The 22,982-nt window shown below is 46.3% G+C and overlaps 1 protein-coding gene across 1 annotated transcript; it reads left to right on the top strand.

Annotated features, from left to right (window-relative positions):
- Window positions 1–4,427: 4,427 nt before the first annotated feature.
- Window positions 4,428–21,099, top strand: agpat5 (1-acylglycerol-3-phosphate O-acyltransferase 5 (lysophosphatidic acid acyltransferase, epsilon)). Its single transcript, XM_056292439.1, has 8 exons — window positions 4,428–5,271; window positions 10,241–10,310; window positions 10,409–10,524; window positions 10,625–10,714; window positions 10,852–10,942; window positions 14,732–14,893; window positions 19,896–20,019; window positions 20,758–21,099. The coding sequence occupies exons 1-8, from the start codon at window positions 5,053–5,055 to the stop codon at window positions 20,981–20,983; spliced, it is 1,098 nt and encodes a 365-aa protein (XP_056148414.1). The 5' UTR covers window positions 4,428–5,052; the 3' UTR covers window positions 20,984–21,099.
- Window positions 21,100–22,982: the final 1,883 nt, after the last annotated feature.

Raw genomic sequence — 22,982 nt, 5'->3', positions numbered from 1 at the left:
TTTTACCTGGAAGAGTTTTGGAAGTTCATTATACCCGCTGTTTCAGATATCATAGAGTATGAAATACCATATCTACTACTACTACTATTTTCAGCTGCTCCCGTTAGGGGTCGCCACAGCGGATCATCCGTTTCCATCTCTTCCTGTCCTCTGCATCTTCCTCTGTCACACCAGCCACCTGCATGTCCACTCTCACCACACCCATAAACCTCCTCTTTGGCCTTCCTCTTCTCCTCTTCCCTGGCAGCTCCATATTCAGCATCCTTCTGCCAATATACCCAGCATCTCTCCTCCACACATGTCCAAGCCATCTCAATCTTGTCTCTCTTGCTGTGTCTCTAAACCGTCCAACCTGAGCTGTCCCTCTAATATACTCGTTCTTAATCCTGTCCTTCTTCGTCACACCCAATGAAAATCTTAGCATCTTCAACTCTTCCACCTCCGGCTCCGCCTCCTGTCTTTCATCATTGCCACTGTCTCCAAACCATATAACATAACTGGTCTCACCACCATCTTGTAAACCTTCCCTTTAACTCTTGCTGGTACAAATCACTCCTGACTCTCCACCCATTCCACCCTGCCTGCGCTCTCTTCTTCACCTCTCTACTGCACTCCCCGTTACTTTGGACAGTTGACCCCAAATATTTAAACTCATACGCCTTCGTCACCTCCACTCCTTGCATCCTGACCATTCCACTGTCCTCCCTCTCATTCACGCATAGGTATTCCGTCTTGCTCCTACTGACTTTCATTCCTCTTCTCTCCAGTGCATACCTCCACCTCTCCAGGCTGTCCTCAACCTGCACCCTACTCTCGCTACAGATCACAATGTCATCCACGAACATCATCGTCCATGGATACTCCTGCCTGATCTTGTCTGTCAACCTGTCCATCACCATTGCAAACAAGAAAGGGCTCAGAGCCGATCCTTGATGTAATCCCACCTCCACCTTGAACCCGTCTGTCATTCCGACCACACATCTCACCATTGTCACACTTCCCTCATACATATCCTGCACCACTCCTACATACTTCTCTGCAACTCCCGACTTCCTCATACAATACCACACCTCCTCTCTCGGCACCCTGTCATATGCTTTCTCTAAATCTACAAAGACACAATGCAACTCTTTCTGGCCTTCTCTATACTTCTCCATCAACATTCTCAAAGCAAACATCACATCTGTGGGGCTCTTTCGTGGCATGAAACCATACTGCTGCTGCTCGCTAATCGTCAACTCTCCTCTTAACCTAGCTTCTATTACTCTTTCCCATATCTTCATGCCGTGGCTGATCAACTTTATACCTCTGTAGTTGCTACAGTTCTGCACATCACCCTTATTCTTGAAACTCAGTACCAGTATGCTTCTTCTCCACTCCTCAGGCATCCTCTCACTTTCCAAGATTGTGTTAAACAACCTATGAGTATGAAGTAAGAGTATGACATACCATATGATGCCAGGATTTGGTCATTGGGTGACGTTGGCATGCTAACAGTAACTCGCCATCAGAAGTATTTCGTATTACTTGGCAGCACAGCGGGGAAAAAAATGATCCTTTTCAATTGGAAATCGGAAAACTCACTGTCCCAAAAGCACCGGCTGAATGAACTTTCATCATGTTGCCCTCCAGAGAAGATTCTGTACAGTGTCAGGAGAAAACCTGCAATATTTAACAAAATCTGGGGCTCCTTCTCGGACCCTCTCCCGTCAATAAATCCACTTAGTTGAGTCACTTAGTTGAACTGCTGTAGTATTTTTGTTTTTTTCTTAACATATTTTTAAAGGATTTGAAGTTGTGAATGTTGCTGAGCATTGTGCCATTCTTTGGATCGTGTTTATTTCGTTTTGTTCTTTCCCTTTTCTCTGTATTTTTTTTTCTCGCTCTATTTTCTGTTATTTTGTACTTAGAACAGAAATGACAATGTACGTGCTTGGTGAGTTGTCAATAAATACATCTTTGTTCTTGTTTTTTTAAATAACTGTTAGTCTGGTTTTTGAACAATGATATAATTTATTTCATGGCCAACTTAGATGCAAGCATTCCAGATACTGTTCATTTTGTGAAATTATTTGGGGTAACTATCATATACATGTAGGTGGAAAGGCAGTAGTAGTACCCCCTCTTTCACCACTTTCATACATAATCTTGCCCACTACTTTAAGTCGCTGAACTCTATGGTAAAATTAGTAGGCTAAAAAATTGCATCCATACATATCTCGGTCCTTGCTTTTTTTTTAAAATTTCTCGTACCCTGCCCTTTTGGGCTCTTCGGTTGTTTACCTGATTGTTTCTTTTCTTTCCAATTTTGTTGTTGTTGTTGCTTGTTTTGTTTTATAATCTCTCTACTTTCAGTGTTGTGGTCCCTCTTGTTTGGTGTTTGTGCTCGACTGTGTATCGTCGCACACCATTTCCACCATTGTTAATGGAATTCTATCCTGTTTTGCTGCTGCAGAATATTTCCCTCATGTATATTTCCCCTGTGCCTTTTCTTCTTCTTCTTCTTTGCTGTCAGTGTCACGTCGGTCTCGCCGTCTGTGATGCCCCCCCACGACGCAGGAAATCCGGAGGCGCTCGCTCGTTCCCCGCGGACGTGCATGGATTTCCCCCGTCCGTCCAAGTGGCCGCGTGACGCATCCTGTTTCTTTATTTGTTGTTTTTATTGAATTCATCGCGAGGGCAGTCGCTTCTACCACCCTAGTCTACTGCCATTCAAAGAGATGGGGAGGTATTTTAACATACACATGATGACACTCAGCGTCACAGCAGGATGATGGTCTAACAGTGTCAGCTTTTCATTTGAAAAACAAAAAAAATGCCACCATCACTTCAGACATGTTTCTGTTCCTCTGCAGTTGGTCCTGGGGGGGTCTTGCTGGACGCCATCACATCCGCCATAGGTTTCCATCGTTGTTGTTTTCCACCCGGCCTCTATAACGAGTATTACAATAACAAACACTGAGACAAAAACAGAACATGTTAAGGTGTCATTATAAAGCAGGGGTAATAGAAGAAAGTACTAGAAGAACCCCGCTACAATGTAGCGGTTTGCTTATCCACCCGTCTAAATCTCCCTCCTCTTCATCCTGCCAGCTAACCGCCTTCCCCCCTGCCCCTAAACCCCCACCCCCCACTCCAACTCCCTCCCCCCCCAAATGCTCAGAATCATCTGAAATGCCGAGAAAAGTGGTTTTTAGCCATTTTTAGAGAATGCATATTTTGCATAATTATGCATAGTTATTTGAATTTTCTGCTATTTTTCTGGTCCTCTCTGGAACAATACCTACCACCTCCAAAAAAAAAATTAGGATCATAAGTGCATTTTTGCAAAAATGCATATATTTTGCATAATGCCAAAACATTTCTGTCCCAGAAATTTTTTTTTATGTAGGTGAAAAAATCAAAGATGCTCAGAGTCATCTGAAATGCCGAGAAAAGTGGCTTTTAGCCATTTTTAGAAAAATGCATATTTTGCATATTTTGCATAATTATGCATAATTTTAATTTTAATTTAATTTTCTGCTATTTTTTTATAGGTGCCCCTGATCATCCCCAATAACCTCCAAAAAGAATCAAGGCCCCATTCTCAGTACGACATTACAACCGATAAGTTATCAAGACATAGGGTACATGTGACGTAACAAAATAGATAAATAAAAAGACAATAGAAATAATCAAACAGAGGCAGGCATAAAAGTCAAGTTTCTTCTTCAAAAAAATCTTTTAGCATACTAACCTACGGAAGCCCTAAGCGGCCATGCATTCATACGTTTTATTTCCTCCGTTTTCTCGAGATCTCGACTTATTTATCTCCTTATCTCGGGAAAACGGGGGAAATAAAATGTACGCATGCTTGGCCGCTTAGGGCTTCCGTACTAACCGTATGAGCACATGTGTTATTATTTATAAGTTGGATAGACTCCGAATGCTTTCTGAATTCCGTCCTGAAAGGCTCACATGGTGGGCGAGAAGACCCCCGGAACGCTGCTTTGCGGATATGGCGTCTCCCCAGGGGGGATTAATAAGGTGACAGTGTGCTGAACTTTCTGGCTTTTGTTTTCATGTGGTACTAAAGCCTTGGCTTCCAATTTAATTGAATTGGTTTGAGCAACAAAATAACCCCCCCCCCCAGAATCCTGCTGTGCATCATAACATAGATGTTCAATGGTTTCTTCTCCGTTTTGTACAGATTCGCAATTGATCTCGATATGCACACATCTTGATACTGTTCTGCTTGGTGGGATGGATATTTTGTGCAATCTTGCTTTCCACCGTAATCCTCCAACTAGGTTAAACAAAAAGAAAAAAGAAAAAGAAGAGGTCGCGTTCCTTCAACCAATCAGCTCCGACCCCCGTACCCTGCGTCATGCGTGACGTAGGGAGGCGTGTAACCGAGCGTGTGACATTCGCGGTGTGGAGCTGGCGGAGCAGGGACGGCCGGGTCGGCTATAGCTTAAACGGGAACCGGAGGGGGGTCGGCGCCCCGCACCAAAAAATACACGTTTAACAGACCGGCTAACGTCTTTCCGAGTCGACATGCGTTAAGCGAAGGCCGTTGAACTCGAAACGCAGACGCGAGTGACAAAAGCTGCCTTCGCTTAGTAAACGGGATACATGTCGCTAGCTTGCGAGCTAACTTTAGCCCGCCGCACAGTGACAGCCGGTGGGCGCCCAGGGTCGCGTTTCCGGTTCTGCCGCGCCGAGATGCTGCGGGCAGCGCGGCTCCATGCTTGATGCCGTTGCGGTTGGTTTCTTTTGTTATTGCGCTGCGGCGCCGCTGCGCGCTAAAGCCGCCTCTGCCGGGAACGCTGTGCACAAGGTTAACGTTAGCATTAGCAGGCTAGCTCACCTAGCGCCCGCACGTCCACTGCCAGTTTTGCCCAGCTAACTTTCACCGGCGCTGCGGTTCAAGCAGGGGCAGGTGTGGTTGGTTGAACGGGTCCCAGTTGGGTGGAGTAGGACACTCCCTTTGGCACATAGGGAGCAAAACCAGCTGTAAGTACAGGGGAGCCTACTTTCGTCACTTTTGCCCAGTCAAGGATTAAGACAAAAATGCTTCTCTCCTTGATCGTGCACACATACTCGCTGCGGTACTGGTTGCCGGCCACGGTGATGCTGGGCACCGCGCCGGCTTACCTGCTTTCGTGGGGAGTTTGGCGTTTCCTGTCCACCCTCTTACCAGCAAGAGTGTACCACAACGTGGACGACCAGCTGTACTCCATCTACCAGAGCATGGTCCTCTTTTTCTTTGAGAAGTACACAGGAGTGGAGGTGGGTAATCCCTCGAACGCTGTAATTATGGAAAAGATAATACCCCCCCCCCGAGAGTGAGGCTATTACGAGCCTTGCCACGTTGGGGGGGGTTGAATTTATTAGGGATGGGGAATTCCACTTAACCAAATGACACGTGTGGAGCCGTGCAATACCTTGTCTAATAATAGAAATGTGCCATAACTGGTTTAACAGACAGCTGTCTCCCAGGGTGCGTTTTCTTTTTCTTGGAATAGCGGGCTCGAGCCATCGGTGTCTATTCTGTCCCCCCCCCTCGGGGATGAATAAAGTGTTCTGGTTCTGATTTACATGTTGCCATGTTATTGAAATAATTCCCAAAAGGAAAAAACAAAATGCACTGAAACAGATGATAGAATCTAAGGCTGATTCAGGAACTTGATGGACGAGCGTCCTGGCAGGAATGTCCACATTCCTCTATGCTGTAAACAATCAGTCACGTCTACTGTTGTAAAGAAGGGGTTGTGTAGTACACTGGGGTGTGCTTCAGTAATACAGGCCTCAGCACAGACACTTGAGTTATTTGCACTACATAGTAGCAGTTTCTTTGTTTTGTTTTCTGGCAAATGTTTGCTAATGATAAAGCACTCTTTACGTGGGCAGGTGCATTTGTGATATCTAGGTCTGGACAGCAGCATGGAAACGAGCCCTCTGGTTTTCATTGTGGCTTTTGGTGTATGCATAAGGTTGCTGCTTGCAGTCATAGGCTAAACCCAGTGGTTCTCAAACTTTTTCTGTCATGCCCCCCTTTGGAGGAAGAAAATCTTTCATGCCCCCCCCCCGCCTCAACAAAATGGGCCAAGTTTAACTGTATTTAGCTAACATCAAGATTATGAACATTCCTTTCACTTCTCTTTCAGTATTTTTTGTGTGTGCAAATAACAAACACAAGTTCCACTTCAACTTTATCAAACCTCTTTTTGTGACGTTGGTCACTAGGTTGCATCCATCAGTCTGTGTGCTTTTTCAAAAACGGAGAAAAAAATGGAAGTAAAATTTAAAAATCACTTTGCTAGAGCAATAACAATAAAGTTCAACCTGTAAAAAAAAAAAAGAACCGATGCAGATATTTGGGGAAAAACGATGAGCAAGTCAAATTGTGAGGGCTCGTCTTAATGCACTGGTGGCTGCAATGAGCCTGTTTTGCACTGCACATCTTTTCAAAACGGGGCCGCAGGCTGGATACTGCCACTCATGTCATGCTCCATGTTGAGCTTAGAGCTGTACTTTGCTTTAAGCGAGGCAACAGCAGAAAAGCCCATCTCACAGAGATAGGTTGTGGCGAAGGGAAGCAGAATGCCCACAGCCCTCTGTCCTATGAGGGGATACTCCCTCTCCACACCAAGCCAGAATTCACTGTGTCTGAGCTGTACAACTCAGCCTCAGGGTGGAGTCAGATGTCATCTCGATGAACTGGTCCTGTTCAGCAGGGCTGAAATCGGCAGGTGCTGCTGCACTGAATGGATCTGTCACCCAGTCATACTGAGCGCTGTTGTTTGGGAAGTATTTTTGAAAGAATCCTCTCAGGGAAGAGATGTGCTCCTTAAGACATGAAATCACTGTGGTGGCTCCAGAATCACTGGTTTCAACAAATTCACTCAGATTCTCAAAGAAATCAGTATTTCCTTCATCAAGTCACCTGCCCCACATCTCAAGCTTTCGAGTGAATGCACCGATCTTGTCTGCCAGGTGAGGAAAGTGCTTGTCTCTGCCTTGAAGTTGAAGATTTAATTCATTCAGCTTTCCAAATATATCACTGAGATAGGCCAGTTTCATCAGAAATTGCTCATCACTAAACTTGCTTGCAGCTTCATGCATACGCTCCTCCTCCATAACACCCGAATTTCCTCTCTGAGCTCAAAGACTCGCAACAACACTTTACTTCGTGAGAGCCACCTAGCCTCGCTGTGAAACAACAGCTGAATGTTCAGCTCCCATCTCCTCACAAAGTGCAGAGAACAGCCGCGCTCTCAGGGGTCTTGTTTTGATGAAGTTGACCACGCTAACAACATCAAAACCTCTTTCAGGTCAGGGCTTCTCTGCGTATGAGACAGTGCGTCCACTGCACATCTGGCGAGACCCTCTTGATCAATGCCTGTAATCCCTTTGTTTTCCCTGCCATGGTCTGTGCACCATCCTTGCAAACGCCTGCACAGTTCTCCCATTTCAGCCCATGTTCTGTCAGGTAACAGTCAAGAAGCCTGAAGAGCTCATCAGCTGTCGCTCTACTTGGGACGTACTTGCAAAATAGCAAGTCCTCACACAGTGACTCTGACGTGACAAAGCGAACATAAGCAATAAACAAGCAGTCTTTATTGCTGTCAGTAGCCTCGTCCACTTGTAAGGCGAGACGTTTGTCTTTCGGCTTTTTAATGAGTTGTTCTTCAAGGTCATTTGAAATGTTGCATATATACATCTTGCAACTGTATCATTGGACAGAGGGACAGCCTTCAGTTTTGCGGCGCTTCTCTCATCCAACGTAGTTGATACCACACCTAATGCTGCAGGAAGTATGAGCTCCTCTGCTGTTGTGTGTGGTTTCTTGCAGTGGGCAACTCTGTGTGTGACTTTGTATGACGCCATTAGTGCTTTGTTGTTTACTGATGCAGCTTTTACAAAGCAGTGTTCCTGCTGACGGTATGCACCATGTTTTCTCTGGAAGAACTCGAGTGGCTTGTTGACGTGACTGGGGTGTAACGTCTCTGAGCGTCTTCTCGGTTTGTTTGGTCTCATACTACCAGCTGCCAGAGTTTTCAGACATAAAATACACACTGGTCTCTCCTCATCTCCCACCACATTCACTGTGGACCCAAGAGCAAGACGGGCTCCGTCAAATTTTCTTAACTTGGTTTTTGGTTGATTTACCGTCAGTGAAGCACTTTGTCTTGTTTGTCTTGGAAGCATCACATGTCTTTCTTTTCATCCCTGTCAAATATCTCTCCATTCTGTCAACCTACAGACTCTCTGTCTCATGGAAGCACATTTTGTTGATTGTTCCACCATGAAAAAGATTCTGACGTCAAAACAGTTTTGTTTTTTGTGTGTGTGGCTTCCCCCCCCCCCTTTTCCTCCCCAATTGTACTTGGCCAATTACCCCACTCTTCTGAGCCGTCCCAGTCACTGCTCCACCCCCTCTGCCGATCCAGGGAGGGCTGCAGACTACCACATGCCTCCTCCGATCCATGTGGGGTCACCAGCCGCTTCTTTTCACCTGACAGTGAGGAGTTTTGCCAGGCGTGTGGGAGGATCACGCTGTTCCCCTTCCCCCCTGAACAGGCGCTCTGACCGACCAAAGGAGGGGCTAGTGCTGCGACCAGGACACATACCCACATGCAGCTTCCCACCCAGACACGGCCAATTGTGTCTGTAGGGACACCAGACCAAGCCAGAGGTAACACGGGGATTCGAACTGGGATCCCAGTGTTGGTAGGCAATGGAATAGACCACTATAACGCTACCCAGGTGCCCCAAAACAGCAGTTCTGCACTACACCCCCCCCCACCCCCCGTCATGCCTCTGTGCCCCCCGGGGCGGAGGCGTGCCACACACTTTGAGAAATGCTGGGCTAACCCAACCTGAATGAGATGCACTGGAACACAATTCTAATACTCTTTATCAAACTGAAAGCAGTAAAATTTAAGGATTTGGTTGACTTCAAAACAATTCAAACCATGTACAGAGTAAAAAACCAGCCGTTACCAAACAGTGTCCAAAGGTTGTTCCAAAGGAGGGAAAGTAAACACGATCTCAGAGGAATATGTATAATCAAAAAACAACTAGTGAGGACAAATGCAAAACTTCACTGTATATCCATCAAAGGAGTCAATCTATGGAACAAGTGTAGAAAAGAAATGAGGATGTGTACATCAATAAGTAAGTTTAAACAGCTCTTTAAAAACAACATATTGAACAGATATAGGATGGATGAACAGAGAGGTGGACTGGAATAACATGACATGACACATGACGTGTAAGGTGCCTTGTTTGACTGGTACTGTCTTGTTTATTTTGATCTCTATGCATTGGCATTTCTTTTCTTTTTTTCCACTTTTGTTTTGTGTTGAAAGTTTTGTTTTGGTTTGATTTGACTGATAAAGTATAAGAAAGCGGTAGGACCAGAAAAGTTCCTTACTTCATCCTACGCCCTTGTCCAACATGGTCCAGTTATTACTCGTGTTGTTACAGAGAGTTTGCAAAATATGTTCACTATTATTTCCATTTGTTCTTGTATTCCTGCCTGTGTATTTTATTTTGGGTAACACTTCAGTATGGGGAACGTAGTCACCATTAATTAGGTGCTTATTAGCATGCAAACTAGCAACATATTGGCTCTTAATTGGTCATTATTACGTACTCATTAATGCCTTATTCTGCATGGCCTTATTATACAACCAGTAAGCCATTAACTATGAGTTTTCCCTCTATAACCTCAGAAGTATTGCTTATTAGTAGCACTATCTCAATATGCTTTGCTTAGTATGGCCTTTATAAGGTGGTAGTACCACAAGAAGAGTTATTCTCCCTTACTAACACTTAATGAATATGGTCTGTTCTTACATAACAACACACAAAACTACAAGTGTTCATAGTGTTAAATTACTCTAAATTAAGTTTTTGTTACTTAGAATATGTTCCCCATACTAAAGTGACATCTTGATCATTACTAATTCACTAGTAATTAAGTTTTTTTATGTTCCCCATACTAAAGTGTTACCTTATTTTGTTATTTTAGCGTGTTCGAAATAAAAAAATCAATTGATATGCAAATTGACTTTTTATCTGCTTTCAGTGTTACAAGGCTTTCACGGTCCCTGTCGAAGTGTATTGTTGAAGACGTTGTAGTATTGTAGTCGGAGTACGCCCGGCGTACACCCCACAGACGCACTAGCTGGTGGGGGTCAAGTCAATTTGAAGCCCGTTTTAACTGGCTCTTATTCTCTCACCCTCCTAGATTGTTGTATACGGAGAGATACCAAAGAAGAAGGAGAATGTGGTCTACCTCTCCAATCATCAATGTACAGGTCAGACACATAAAGATACGATCAAGTTAAAGATTGCATTTAAAAAGGACGGAAGAACATTTTAATCTCAACCTCAACCACTGGCCTCTCTTTTCCAGCGGACTGGATCATCGCCGACATGCTTGCCATCAGGCAGGATGCTCTCGGTCACGTGAGATATGTCCTTAAAGACGGACTCAAGTGGCTGCCGTTGTACGGATGGTACTTCTCTCAGGTGACGTTACTGCCTGTGAATATTAACGCGTGACTTAATTTAACTTCAGTGGCATTCAGCTGTTGTCACTGATCTGATCCCGACTGTCTTCCCCATCCAGCATGGCGGCGTCTATGTAAAACGAAGTGCCAGGTTTGATGAAAAGGCGATGAGAACGAAACTCCTCAGTCAGACTATATCAGGGACACCAGTAAGTAGACGTCTTAATCTGACCTGCTGACCACATGAACATTTTGCTTAATGTGGTGTGTTTGTTGTCATCTATTTTATATAATGAATACCCCCCCAGAAGCCTTTATTTCACCGTGTCCCCCCCCTCCCCCACAGATGTACCTCGTCATCTTCCCAGAAGGAACCCGGTATAACCCGGAGCTCAAGAATGTGATCAGTGACAGCCAGGCGTTTGCAGCAAAGGAGGGTACTGACAGCATTACAGCAATCAGTCTTTAGAGTTTGGTATTGGACTGTTATTTCCGTGTTTCTGTTCCTGTTGTTGGGCGGCACGGTGGTGCAGTGGTTAGCGCAGAATCTTTGGACTGTGTTGCACTGAGTGGACTGTGTTGTTTTTGTTTTGTTGTTGCTTTGTTCTCTCTGTTTGTTTGTTTTTGGTGGCGTCGTTTTTAGGAAATTTGGGATGTGTGTTTTTGTCTTTTGTGTCGCACCGCTGTGGGCTGGGGGGGAAACGGAATTTCGTCTCTTTTGTGTACGCAAGTACATGAAAGAAATGACAATAAATTGTTCCTGATTCCAGATCCTGTAAGTCGCCTCACAGCAAGAAGGTCCTGGGTTCGAGCCCCGGGGTAGTCCAACCTTGGGGGTCATCCTCTGTGTGGAGTTTGCATGTTCTCCCCGTGTCTGCGTGGGTTTCCTACGGGTGCTCTGGTTTCCTCCCATAGTCCAGTGTGTGTGTGTGTGTGTGTGTGTGTGTCAGCCCTGTGATGGACTGGCAGCCTGTCCAGGGTGTCTCCCCGCCTGCCTCTCAATGACTGCTGGGATAGGCTCCAGCATCCCTGCGACGCTGAGTAAGGATAAGCAGTTTGGATAATGGATGGATGGATGGATGGATGTTCCTGTTCTTCAGCAGTTTGTCAAATGTTGTTTGAGGTTTGGGCCTTTTTTGCTTACAATTAATTGATTAAGAGGCTTTTTGACCAGTGGGGAGGTGGTGGGCGAAGTCCGATCGAGGTTGTTCAGTTGGCATTTTGGACTTGTCAGAAAAGTCTAATTTGATTTGTTTTGAGTTCAAAGACTGGAGTAGAGCTCGTACAAATCCATTATTTTTACCCCACAGACATTTGAATGGGGCTGGGATGGTGGGTCATGCTGATGGCATCACTTCCCACAGTTGTTTAGCTGGCTTGCCATGGTGAAGTACTCTGAAAAGTTTACTTGATCCCATCCCACAGCTGTTAAATTGGATCAAGATCTGGTGACTGAGCAGGCTGTTGCATTAAGTTGAATACACCGTCATTTTCTTGGAGCCATCCCCAGCTGATCTCAGTCTTGAAGCACGGTTCATTAACGCTGCTGGAGAAGGTCCATTTAACAATTACATTTACTCACCTGCCGTGAAAGGATGCCTCTGATTGACAGCAATTTTTTTTTCCAATATCCTGCAGCGTTCAAACTTTCCACTTTTATCTTTTATCACTGCATGGCATGACAACACTTAACCCTGAACCCTCAAGAGCGTGACTAGTCTGCACTCCTGTCAAGTGGCGTGAAGACTTTCTCGATCTCCCGGTCTGTGCCTCCGCTCGAAACGGCAGGAAGAACAATTCATCAGAGTGGGAGTGATGTTTTTCCAATCCTCCAGTGATTTCCCTCCTCTGCCAGGTGAAGCTGCAGTTTTTCCTCTTTGCTGAGAGAATTGCAGTTTTGTGAGATCGTTTGTGGCCGTGTTTCATGTTTGTCGAGGTGTGATGAGTTCTGCATTGTTTGTGTCCACAGAGCACGTTGTTATGCTCTGCTGTCTGTCATCTAACTGTAGACTGTCCGTCATCTAACTGTAGACTGTCCGTCATCTAACTGTAGACTGTCTGTCATCTAACTGTAGACTGCCATTGCACCATTTGAGTCGGGCACCTTTCATCTCTTGGCTGTTTTTTGACCACTGGCCTGCTGTTGGCTGGATGTCCTTTGAGTGATGGACTACTCCAGATGCACACGGAAGACTGTTTTTGCAGGATAACAAACACCTTACCCTGCTGCAGCTTGCACTAAAACAGCTTGAATTAAATAGTCCAGCTGGTGCAGCTTACAGTTTGGGCAAAAGATTAACTTTGTCATCTAATAAGTGAGCATGATTCTAGTCTTCATTCACAATTGGTAAATTGAACTGATTTAAGAGTACTTATGGTCGGGCGTCCGGGTGGCGTGGTGATCTGTTCCGTTGCCTACCAACACGGGGGTCGCCGCTTCGATCCCAGTGTTACCTCCGGCTCGGTCGGGCGTCCGTACAGACACAGTTGGCCGTGTCTGCGGGTGGGAAACCGAATGTGGGTATGTGTCCTGGTTGATGCACTAGCGCCTTGTCTGGTCAGTCGGGGCGCCTGTTCGGGGAGGATGGGGAACTGGGGGGAATAGTGTGATCCTCCGAAGCGCTACGTCTCCCTGGTGAAACTCCTCACTATCAGGTGAAAAGAAGCGGCTGGCGACTCCACATGTATGGGAGGAGGCATTTGGTAGTCTGCAGCCCTCCCTGGATCGGCAGAGGGGGTGGAGCACTGACCAGGATGGCTCGGTAGAGTGGGGTAATTGGCTGGGTACAATTGGGGAGAAAGGGGGGGGGGGAGAATCCCAAAAAATTAAAATAAAAGTACTTGTGGTCATGTAAAATTGGGGGAAAAAATGCAGTGAAGTAACTCGAATTGTTTTGCACGGTTCTTACAGTTAACCACAATGGACTATTCTACAGATGACCTATCTGTTGCAGCAATATGCCTTTGTTGGTTGAGATGGTTGGCACAAATTCGGGTTTGCAGCGGCCTCACCCAGTACCGGTGTGGGAAGATGGCAGCGCGAACTTATGTTTGGAGTGGCCTCACTCAGTACCGTCCATGCAGTATCTTTGTCCACGTTTGTGTCTTCATTTGATGGCTGGGAGAGCTGGTGCTGGATTGGCTGGGAGAGCTTAGTCTGCTGCATCCTGTGGGCCCAGGGACCACAGGCCTGCCTGAAGCTACGCCCGAAGAGGAAACACCGAGGGTGGTCTGACAGGACACAGAAGCAGGGCAGGCTAAGCTAACTGCCAGCCGATGCAGACCGGCAGTTCCAATAACACCTAGGGCGGTCGGGCGGCGGCCTCGCCTAGCCTTGACTGTGTTTTTGGTGTCGTTGTGTGGAGTGCGGAAAGGTATGTCGAAGGTGTCTGGCTGGGAGAGTTTGTGTTGGATCGGCTGGAGGAGCCTGATCTGCTGTGTCTGGTGGGCCCAGGGACCACGGCCCTGCCTGGAGCTGCACCTGAGGAGGAAACACCGAGGGCGGTCTGACAGGACTCAGTAGCAGGGCAGGCTAAGCTAACTGCTAGCCCATGCAGACCGGTAGTTCCGACAGTCATCCTGGCGTTCACTGTCTTGGACAGTGAATTTTTTTTGTTGATATGTTGGATTTTTTTTTTTTTTTTGTATTTTGGATATATGTGTTCTTGTAGTTTGGATATGTGTGTTCTTGTAGTTTGGATATGTGTTTTTGTCTTTGTGTTGCACTGCTGTGGGCTGGGGGAAACATGAAATGAGAAATGAATGTTCCTGATTCCAGCAGCTAACATTGCATCATGATAGTGCTGGTTCAGCACAGGGTGTTGGTTTGGAAACACACGCTACACTCAGTGCAGAGATTAAGACTATCTCTGAATCACAGCCACGGGTATCACCTGCCCCCCATTAATCCCAATAAATCGCTCTGCAGATTGGGCATGTGTATTATCTGCTGTTAGTGCGGTTGGAGGCATTAGTGGAGGGAGGATGGTGCCACATCTACTCAATAACAGGACAGAAAAACAAGTCTGGCTGTGTAGTAAATGGCCCAAACATTCAGGCTTCTGAATAAAATTGTCTCTAAATATGGCACGGTAATTAAGAGCCATTTTTAGGTTAAATATGACTTGTGTAAAATGCTCTTATTCAGTTTGGAAAAAAAAAACACCTTTCATTGTCGGTGTCCTAGAAATGTTTGCATTGGTGATGTTTCGATCTCCTCTCTGTAGGACTGGCCATCCTCAAGCAAACCCTCACGCCCAGAATGAAAGCCTCTCACATCGCCATAGAGACCATGAGGGGTCACCTGGACGCCGTCTATGACATTACAGTGGCGTACGACAGCACGCTAGATGCTGCTGGGCAACGGCGACCCGCCCCGTCAATGCCAGGTGAGCGAGCGTGTTTGATTAAGAGGCTTTTCAGCCTCCATCTGAGAGAGAATCACCAAAGGTATCAAAGAATCGCTCGGTGAATAAATACTCATCCTATTCCGTTGCCTACCAACACGGCGATCGCCGGTTCGAATCCCTGTGTTACCTCTGGCTTAGTCAGGCATCCCTACACACACAATTGTGGCTGTGTCTGGGTGTGGGAAGCCGGATGTGGGTACGTGTCGTGGTGGCTGCACTAGCGCCTCGTCTGGTGGGTTGGGGGGGGGGGGGCTGTTCTGGGGGGAATAGCGTGATCCTCCCATGTGCTACGTCCCCCTGGTGAAACTCCTCACTGCCATGTGAAAAGAAGCAGCTGGCGACTCCACATGTATCAAAGGAGGCATGTGGTAGTCTGCAGCCCTCCCCGGATCGGCAGAGGGTGTGGAGCAGTGACCGGGGTGGCTCGGAAGAGTGGGGTAATTGGCAGGATACAGTTGGGGAGAAAAAAAGGGGGGGGGGGAATCCAAAAATAAATGCTCATTAACTGCGCAGAATTCCCATGAGTGAAAAGTGGAACATATGACATTCCAATTCGATATTGGCCAGTGGCAACCACGACCTGCTGATGTACTTCCGGTCGGAAGTTACCGGATACTCTCCCAGTATAACGTCTGGCATGATTAACAAAGGAGTTTCACATTTTGTACATGCCCAATCAAATATTATAAGATTATCTTTTGTGTTGGCAAGTGTGTCTGCCAGTGAGCTGTACGCTCTGTGATGGGAGTTTTTCTGTTCCGGGCTCCAGCTCTGCTTTCATATAAAACACAAAAAAAGGTATCCTGTTTTTCTCAGGAATAAACACTGACGTGTCTCTAGTAAGCAGAACAGGAACAATACAGAAGCATGGCTCTTATCACGTACTTCCTGGTCTGATGTTGGGAAGGTGACTGCAGTCGTTTCACAGGGAGGTAGAAATGATTCGAACCTTTGAAATCCGACGAGGAATGTTTTCCAAACTCCAGTTGCGACACTTCTTGTTTTCAACGAAGTTGTGCAATATCTCTGAATGAATGAACACTCCTTCATTCTCCAGACTGAGGATTACAGCTTGATTTAAATTCACATGTACTCATTCATACTGACCCAGAGCATTACTTCTGATAAATAGGCAATTTGTGTTAAAAAAAAAAGAAGAAAATATCCAGGGCTAGACACCAAAAACACAAGCTATTATATAGACACGCACCCAGGTCTGATTTCCTATAATGAACGAGAATCAAAGACTGGCTCTGGGTGATGGGAGATCTTTTCAGTTTTGGGTTTTATATCTATATAAGCATTCATCTCCAGGGCTTCTGCTTTACTATAATGAATTGACTTGAAACTGCAGACACAAAAGGTGTTGGAAAAATGGGTTCACCATTATTACTGCCTTATTACTGCCCCAGCCTGAAGCCCCTTGCCCGTTCAGATAGCTCGATTTCTCAAACAGGAGGTAATTAAAATAGCCGTTTTCTGAACAAACAGATCTCAGGTTGCCAGGAAGGTTGCGTTTTCACAGAATGTGCTATCTGCTCCATTTAGATAAGGAGAAGGTGTGACTCAAGCCCACGGCTCGGAGAAAATGCTCTTTCTATTTCAGGTTATAATTGTTGGTGTAAATCACAACGCTGTGTAGTGTTCAGGCGCAGTACCTCACCTGCTTTGTACAAATCTGCCCTGGTCTCATTTCATTTAGTTATTATCTTAAAGAGAATATTTATTTGTTTTTATTGTGGTACTCATTTGTATCGGTTATGACAGGTACAAATGAGTATGGTGAGTTCTGCTTATAACATTCAAATATTTCCATGAGAGTTCTGTCAGCGTCTCGTATGCCGTGATCAGACTACACGAATTCAGCCCAATTTTCGTCGTTGCCACCAAATTCCCGGTGTCGGTCCTCATTATGAATGTCGGCAATGACAAGTGGGTGTCTTAACCCCGTGTAGTGAGACATAATCGAAGAACAGCGATGTGGCGTCTGAAACGCCCCACTACACCCCGACGAAAAGTCTGCCATGTCTGATTTTTTTGCATTTTCCCGCCTAGTCTGACAACTTCTACGATGTGTTCCTTGATGTTGACCAATAGGGTGACAGAGTTCTCTCTGGTGCCCATATGTAAACATGGAAAAGAGAGAGAGGGAGGCTGCTGTTGCTGCTGTCAGGTGGAAAGATGAAAATAGTAGTTACCCTGGATGTAACTCCAGTTCTTTGAGTGTGTGCATAGCCCTCTAACGGGCTTTGCTGTTGGTTTACCCTTTTGAGGCTCTGCCTCGGCACCTGAGACAGATCTTTTCCCTCAACACCCAATCAAGTGGTAGGAGCCACACAGCACCCCACCTCCTATAAAAACCCCAGTATCTCCGCAGCTCGTCTGCCTTTGAACTCGGCAACAAAGACTAGAGCCAGCTGGGCTAGAGGTTAGAGGGCTACGCAAATACTCATAGAACTGGAGTTACATTCAGGGTAACTACTATTTCTATGTCGTACATGCTCTGCCCTCTGACGCGCTTCAGTATTGGTTCACATCTTAGGCAAAGGCTGTTGGGGGTGAATGCACTCCCAGCTGGGCCCGACTGACACTAGTCAGACACCAACCAACATAACACCCTACACAGCAACAGTCCAACGGTCGAGCTCTGCCCCACCTGAGGGTCTCATACCTACCGTACAGCAACAAACCACCGAGGGCTTAACACAGCCGACTTGTCAGTCAACTGAAGATGAGGCCCCCCTGATCTTCTACTGAGCACCACATGGGGTACCGAATCAGCATTCATATCACTGAGATATGACTGCGCGAAGGTCGAAGTGGAGGACCAGGAAGCCGCCAAGCAGATACATGTCTTCCACTGACAGTCCCGTGAAAAATGCCATCAAGGATGCAATGCCCCTAGTGCACCCTGAAGCCCACAAGGACAGGGCGACCCATAGCATTGTAACTTGTGGATTGCATCACAAACCCAGTGGGTGAGCCGTTGCGCCAACAGAGGAGCCCCCTGAACCTGACTGCCATGGCAGACCAACAGTCCGTCAGATTTTCTGACTTCTGCTGAGTGCTCCACATTACAACAAAGTGCCCTCACCGGACACAGGGTGTGGAGGCACTGCTCCTCCTTGTCAGCGTGAGGAGGAGGAAAGAATGCTCAGATGGATGACCCTCAACCTAGTCGCTCTCAGAGAAAACCACAGGGGGCATTTGGCATTTTCCCTGTTTGCAAACAGATCAGCCACTGATATCCCAAACCAACGGCAGATCTGGTCGGCTATATATGGGGAGAGGCTCAATTCCTCCTGGACCTCTGGACATCCTGTCTGCCCCTACATTGAGAAACACGTTGAGGGAGGAGATGGCGGAAGCAGGATACCCATCCTCTAGGCGACTGGATAAAACCGGCTAGGTAGATGGTCAAGAAGGTACCAGTGAACACCCGGGGGCTCCACAAGTCGAAGAAGAGTGAGGCCGAGTCCTCTTCCTCGAAGACATGACGGTCTTCCTCCTTGTCAGACTTATCCCAGGGTTTCTAGCGGGCAGCTGTCAGCTCGCTCACCGGCACGGGAGAGGCAGAAGGAGTCTGCGTACTTCTGCCTGTTCTCGTGCTCCATCCGGGGGAGAGCAAGGCAGGCAGGGCAGGTCTTGTCTTCCTCCTGGTGATGCCAACCGAGGCAAAAGAAGCAGGCCTGGTGGCTATCCAGAGAAAACATTTCAGCAGAGCTGGAGAAGGCATAATTGTGACACCGGAGGGTGACAGATGGAGAAAAACAATCAGATCCGTACTCAAGGTGGCTGAGTGAAAATGGAGACAAGCCTGCAGAGACGTAGGAGTTTTATAGGTGGTGGGGCGCTATGTGGCTCCTACCACTTGATTGGGTGGCGAGGGAAAAGATCTTTCTCAGGTGCGGGGGCAGATCCTTGAAGGGTAAACCAATAGCGAAGCCTGTTAGAGGGCTGCGTGCGTACGACATAGAACCAAGAAACGGTTTTTGTTGAGCGGTGGCAACAATACCCCTGCGGGCCTTTTTGACTTTTCCTTGAGGGAGTAGTACCATGACACAGTCAAAAAAGATAGGCTCATTGTTGGCGAGAAATAGCGGAGGCACTTCAGCAACCCGGTGAGTAACTGGTTAAGCTATGCTAGGTTAGCATTCCCCAGTAACACTAGCTGCAACAGTGTCCACAATCATATTTTTCTTTCGGAACACGGCCACCAGCATCACACACAGCAATTCTGTAGCCACAATTGACAATTTCTTGACCCTCCTCCCTGACGACCTATGAACTTGCGCAAGATCGTGACAGGCAGCGTACGATGATTGGTCAGGGTCGTACTTGTAGTATTGCCAGTCTCTCGGCTAAGACACGGCAAGAATTTATGCTGCTACGATTGGCTAATCTGACATGGCGACAATTGTAAAAGACAAAAATATTGTGTAGCCTGACCCCTGCTTTAGCCATTTCTGATGGAGCCGTACATTTAGCAGTACATAGGACGTAAAGGGGTTAAATATTTTGTAGTCTAAACTCTTCTTTCTTGTTCCTGGCTAATACAGGCTAATCCCATAAGGAGGAGAAGGCTAAATCACTGCTATGACTTTGTTATAATTTAGGGCGATAAATAGCAGGTGTTCCGTGACGGAAAATAATTGTCATATTTAATCATCTTTTTAAAGGATATGATTGTTTTAACCGGAGGTTAAGGGACAAAGCACACACTACTCTGAATTCCTCGAATGACGTGTGCATGTGTGTTTCACTACCGTGTCCACAGACGGCAGTGATTTAAGAATTTCCGACTTCGTATGAATCTTGAATCCACAGGGTCTGATGATCCCAGTTGACGTGCTTGTTTCAAAACCCAATTCTGCAGATATCAACTCATCCTGATTTGTAGTGCTCAAACTATGTACCCTTTTGCTGAAAGACTTTTCCTGTTTTTGTTTAGTCTCTCATTCATGTTTTTTCTGCGCTACAGAATTCCTGTGCAAAGAATGCCCCAGAGTCCACATACACTTTGAGCGTGTGGACATGGCGGAAATTCCTCCAGAGCCAGTGTTTTTCCGCAGGTGGCTGCACGAGCGCTTTGAGATCAAGGACCGGTGAGTGTGAGGGCCTTCAGTTGACAATGACGTGACAGTTTGAACGTGTGTGACAGCTTAACTGCAGAAAAAAAGAGTTTTGTGTGGCTGTTTTGTTAAATAATTTGGTGCAGTAAGAACTTTTTTTCCTTCTTTTAATCACAACCACTTATCTTTCGATGCACGTGTGCATTTCTGTGGCTGAATGCTGCGTCATATCATTTCGTCATTTAATCTCCTGTTAAATATGCCGTTTGATTTATTCAGCTACCACAGTGTTGGGAAGTTCAGACGGTGGTTCCGACGCCTCGCCCTGTATGTGTCACCATGTTATTAAGACGTGCTTTGTGTAATATTATAAGCTGTAAATCCTCATTTGAAATCTAAGATAGCCATCCTGCAATTTAGGAAGTGACCCAAATGTGGGCCAAGGCAGCAGCCCAGTCACAAGAAGAGACCAAGGTCACGCAGCCGTGCGTGCTCTCCGGGCTCGTTTTCTCACTTCCTCGTTAAAGCTATGTGGTTAACAGGTTGAGATCTGTCATAAACATGAAAGTTAATCGAGGAATATACACTTTTGGCACTGTCAGAAGGAAACGAAAACTGATTAGGAGCCGTCACAGTTCCACAAGTAAAAGCTTACCATAAAGGAAACCGCTTAACAAACGGCAGATTCCTGCAGTGTGAATCGACTTTGTCGATCCTTGCACCGCCCTCAGAAAAGGTTCATTTCCTTATCTGTCTTTTTTTTTTTTAAAGGCTGCTGACTGCGTTCTACAACTCGGAGGATCCAGACCAACTTCGCAGGTTCCCCGGTGAAGGCCGAGGCTCTCCGCTCAGTGTTACGAAAACCCTCCCGTCGCTGCTGATTTTAGGAGGATTGACTCTGCCGCTGCTGTTGACCGAGTCCGGCAGGAAACTCTATGTCAAAACGTGGGTGTATGGAACACTGCTGGGATGGCTGTGGGTGAAGGTCAGGCCTTAAGGAATGAGACGGAGGCCGCCACCATGCAATGCACAGACAATACGGCGAGATCTAGCCATTTTATTATTATTATTATTTTATTTTTTTTATTTCAAGGGAAGAGTTACAGAAGCAAAGCGGTGCCCTGTAAAGGTAGTTGGGGGGGGGGCGGGGGGAGGATTTATCCCATCATGCATCTGGCTTACTGTCTTCCTTCTGCTGAAAGCGGGGTGGAGAGGAAGAGTTTTCGCTCTTTGTGCCACTTGTGTCACCCGGGATTTGCAGCCTGATGTGACAAGAAATATTGAATGGACTTGTTGATTACGTTGGATTTCGTTGACCTTGACCACAAATGTAAAAAAGAAAAAGAAAAAAGAGAAGAAAAAAAAAAACCCCAGATACTTGTACTTTCCTGACAGATATTCCCCCCCGTCATGAGATTTGCCCATATCTGCATGCGGTCTCTCTCAGCCGGCCTCGTCTAACACTGGCGAGGGGAAAGGCTCTCTCAAGTTGTGTTCAATTCTCTCAAAACAACAACAACAACAAAAGTTAATATGTCCATGACCACGTGATCATTATATGATGATGGTTTTAACAGCCCCCTCTAATAACGCCAACGTCCACGTCAGGAGGGTAAAGCACTTTGCTTATGTGAAATTATGTTTTACGTTCGTAGAACATGTTTACTTTTTAGCATGCACGGTCCAGGAGTCGATGAACATTTTAAGTACCTGAATTGGCAAAGGTATTACATGGTTACGGTACCGTTTTAACCAGGTATTACATGGTTACGGTACCGTTTTAACCAGGTATTACATGGTTACGGTACCGTTTTAACCAGGTATTACATGGTTGTGGTACCGTTTTAACCAGGTATTACATGGTTATGGTACCGTTTTAACCAGGTATTACATGGTTGTGGTACCGTTTTAACCAGGTATTACATGGTTGTGGTACCGTTTTAACCAGGTATTACATGGTTACGGTACCGTTTTAACCAGGTATTACATGGTTACGGTACCGTTTTAACCAGGTATTACATGGTTGCGGTACCGTTTTAACCAGGTATTACACGGTTACGGTACCGTTTTAACCAGGTATGACATGGTTATGGTACCGTTTTAACCAGGTATTACATGGTTCTGATACCGTTTTAACCAGGTATTACATGGTTACGGTACCGTTTTAACCAGGTATTACATGGTTACGGTACCGTTTTAACCAGGTATGACATGGTTATGGTACCGTTTTACTAGGGGTGGGACGAGTCACAAACCTCACGGTTCGATACGTGTCACGATTCAGGGCTCACGACTCAGATTCAGTACGTCACAGAGGACGCCTCGGTGAGCAACAGAGAAAACACCACGTCAGTTCTCCCTTGTTCATTTATTATAAGAACTAGAAGAACCCCGCTACAATGTCGCGGTTTGCTTATCCACCCGTCTATATCTCCTACGCGACGTCCTCGTTACGTTTGTTGGGAGTAGCGATGCGTGTTTTCCGTTGTTTTTCTGGTATTATCTCCGGCGTGTCTGGGCGCAGCCGCCGTCTCACACGCACCGTGACTCCCACCGAGGCGCCGCGATATTTACAGGCGTTGGACAGCGGCCATTTTAAATGGTTTGAAACATAGTCTTGTAGCGATCCCGGAGGCCTAGCCTCTCGCTAGCCCGCTGGCTAACGGGTCAGACCCGTTAGCTAGGGGCTAACGTGTCTTATTAGTGGTTTACAATACGTAATGTATTAATATCCCAACTGGGGATTTATCTTGACAGAATATAGAGTTTAAAAACCGGCGGTCTTTTTGACCGTCCATGGTCGTTTCAGGTAGGAGTGAGATCCCGCTCGTTCTAGTGTTAATAACGCACCGTCTTGTGAAATGGGGAGCGTCTCGAACCGTGAAGACCAGGATCGAACGATCCGGAATTTGATCCATATCGTCCCACCCCCTAGTTTTTACTATGGTACTCTAGCGCCCCCCCCCCACACACACACACGTAGTTCTTCCAACATG

This window comes from Lampris incognitus, chromosome 13, assembly GCF_029633865.1.
Source record: "Lampris incognitus isolate fLamInc1 chromosome 13, fLamInc1.hap2, whole genome shotgun sequence".
Classification (NCBI taxonomy): Eukaryota; Metazoa; Chordata; class Actinopteri; order Lampriformes; family Lampridae; genus Lampris; species Lampris incognitus.
The sequence above is the reverse complement of the archived record's forward strand: the minus strand, read 5'-3'. Positions and strand labels throughout refer to the sequence as shown.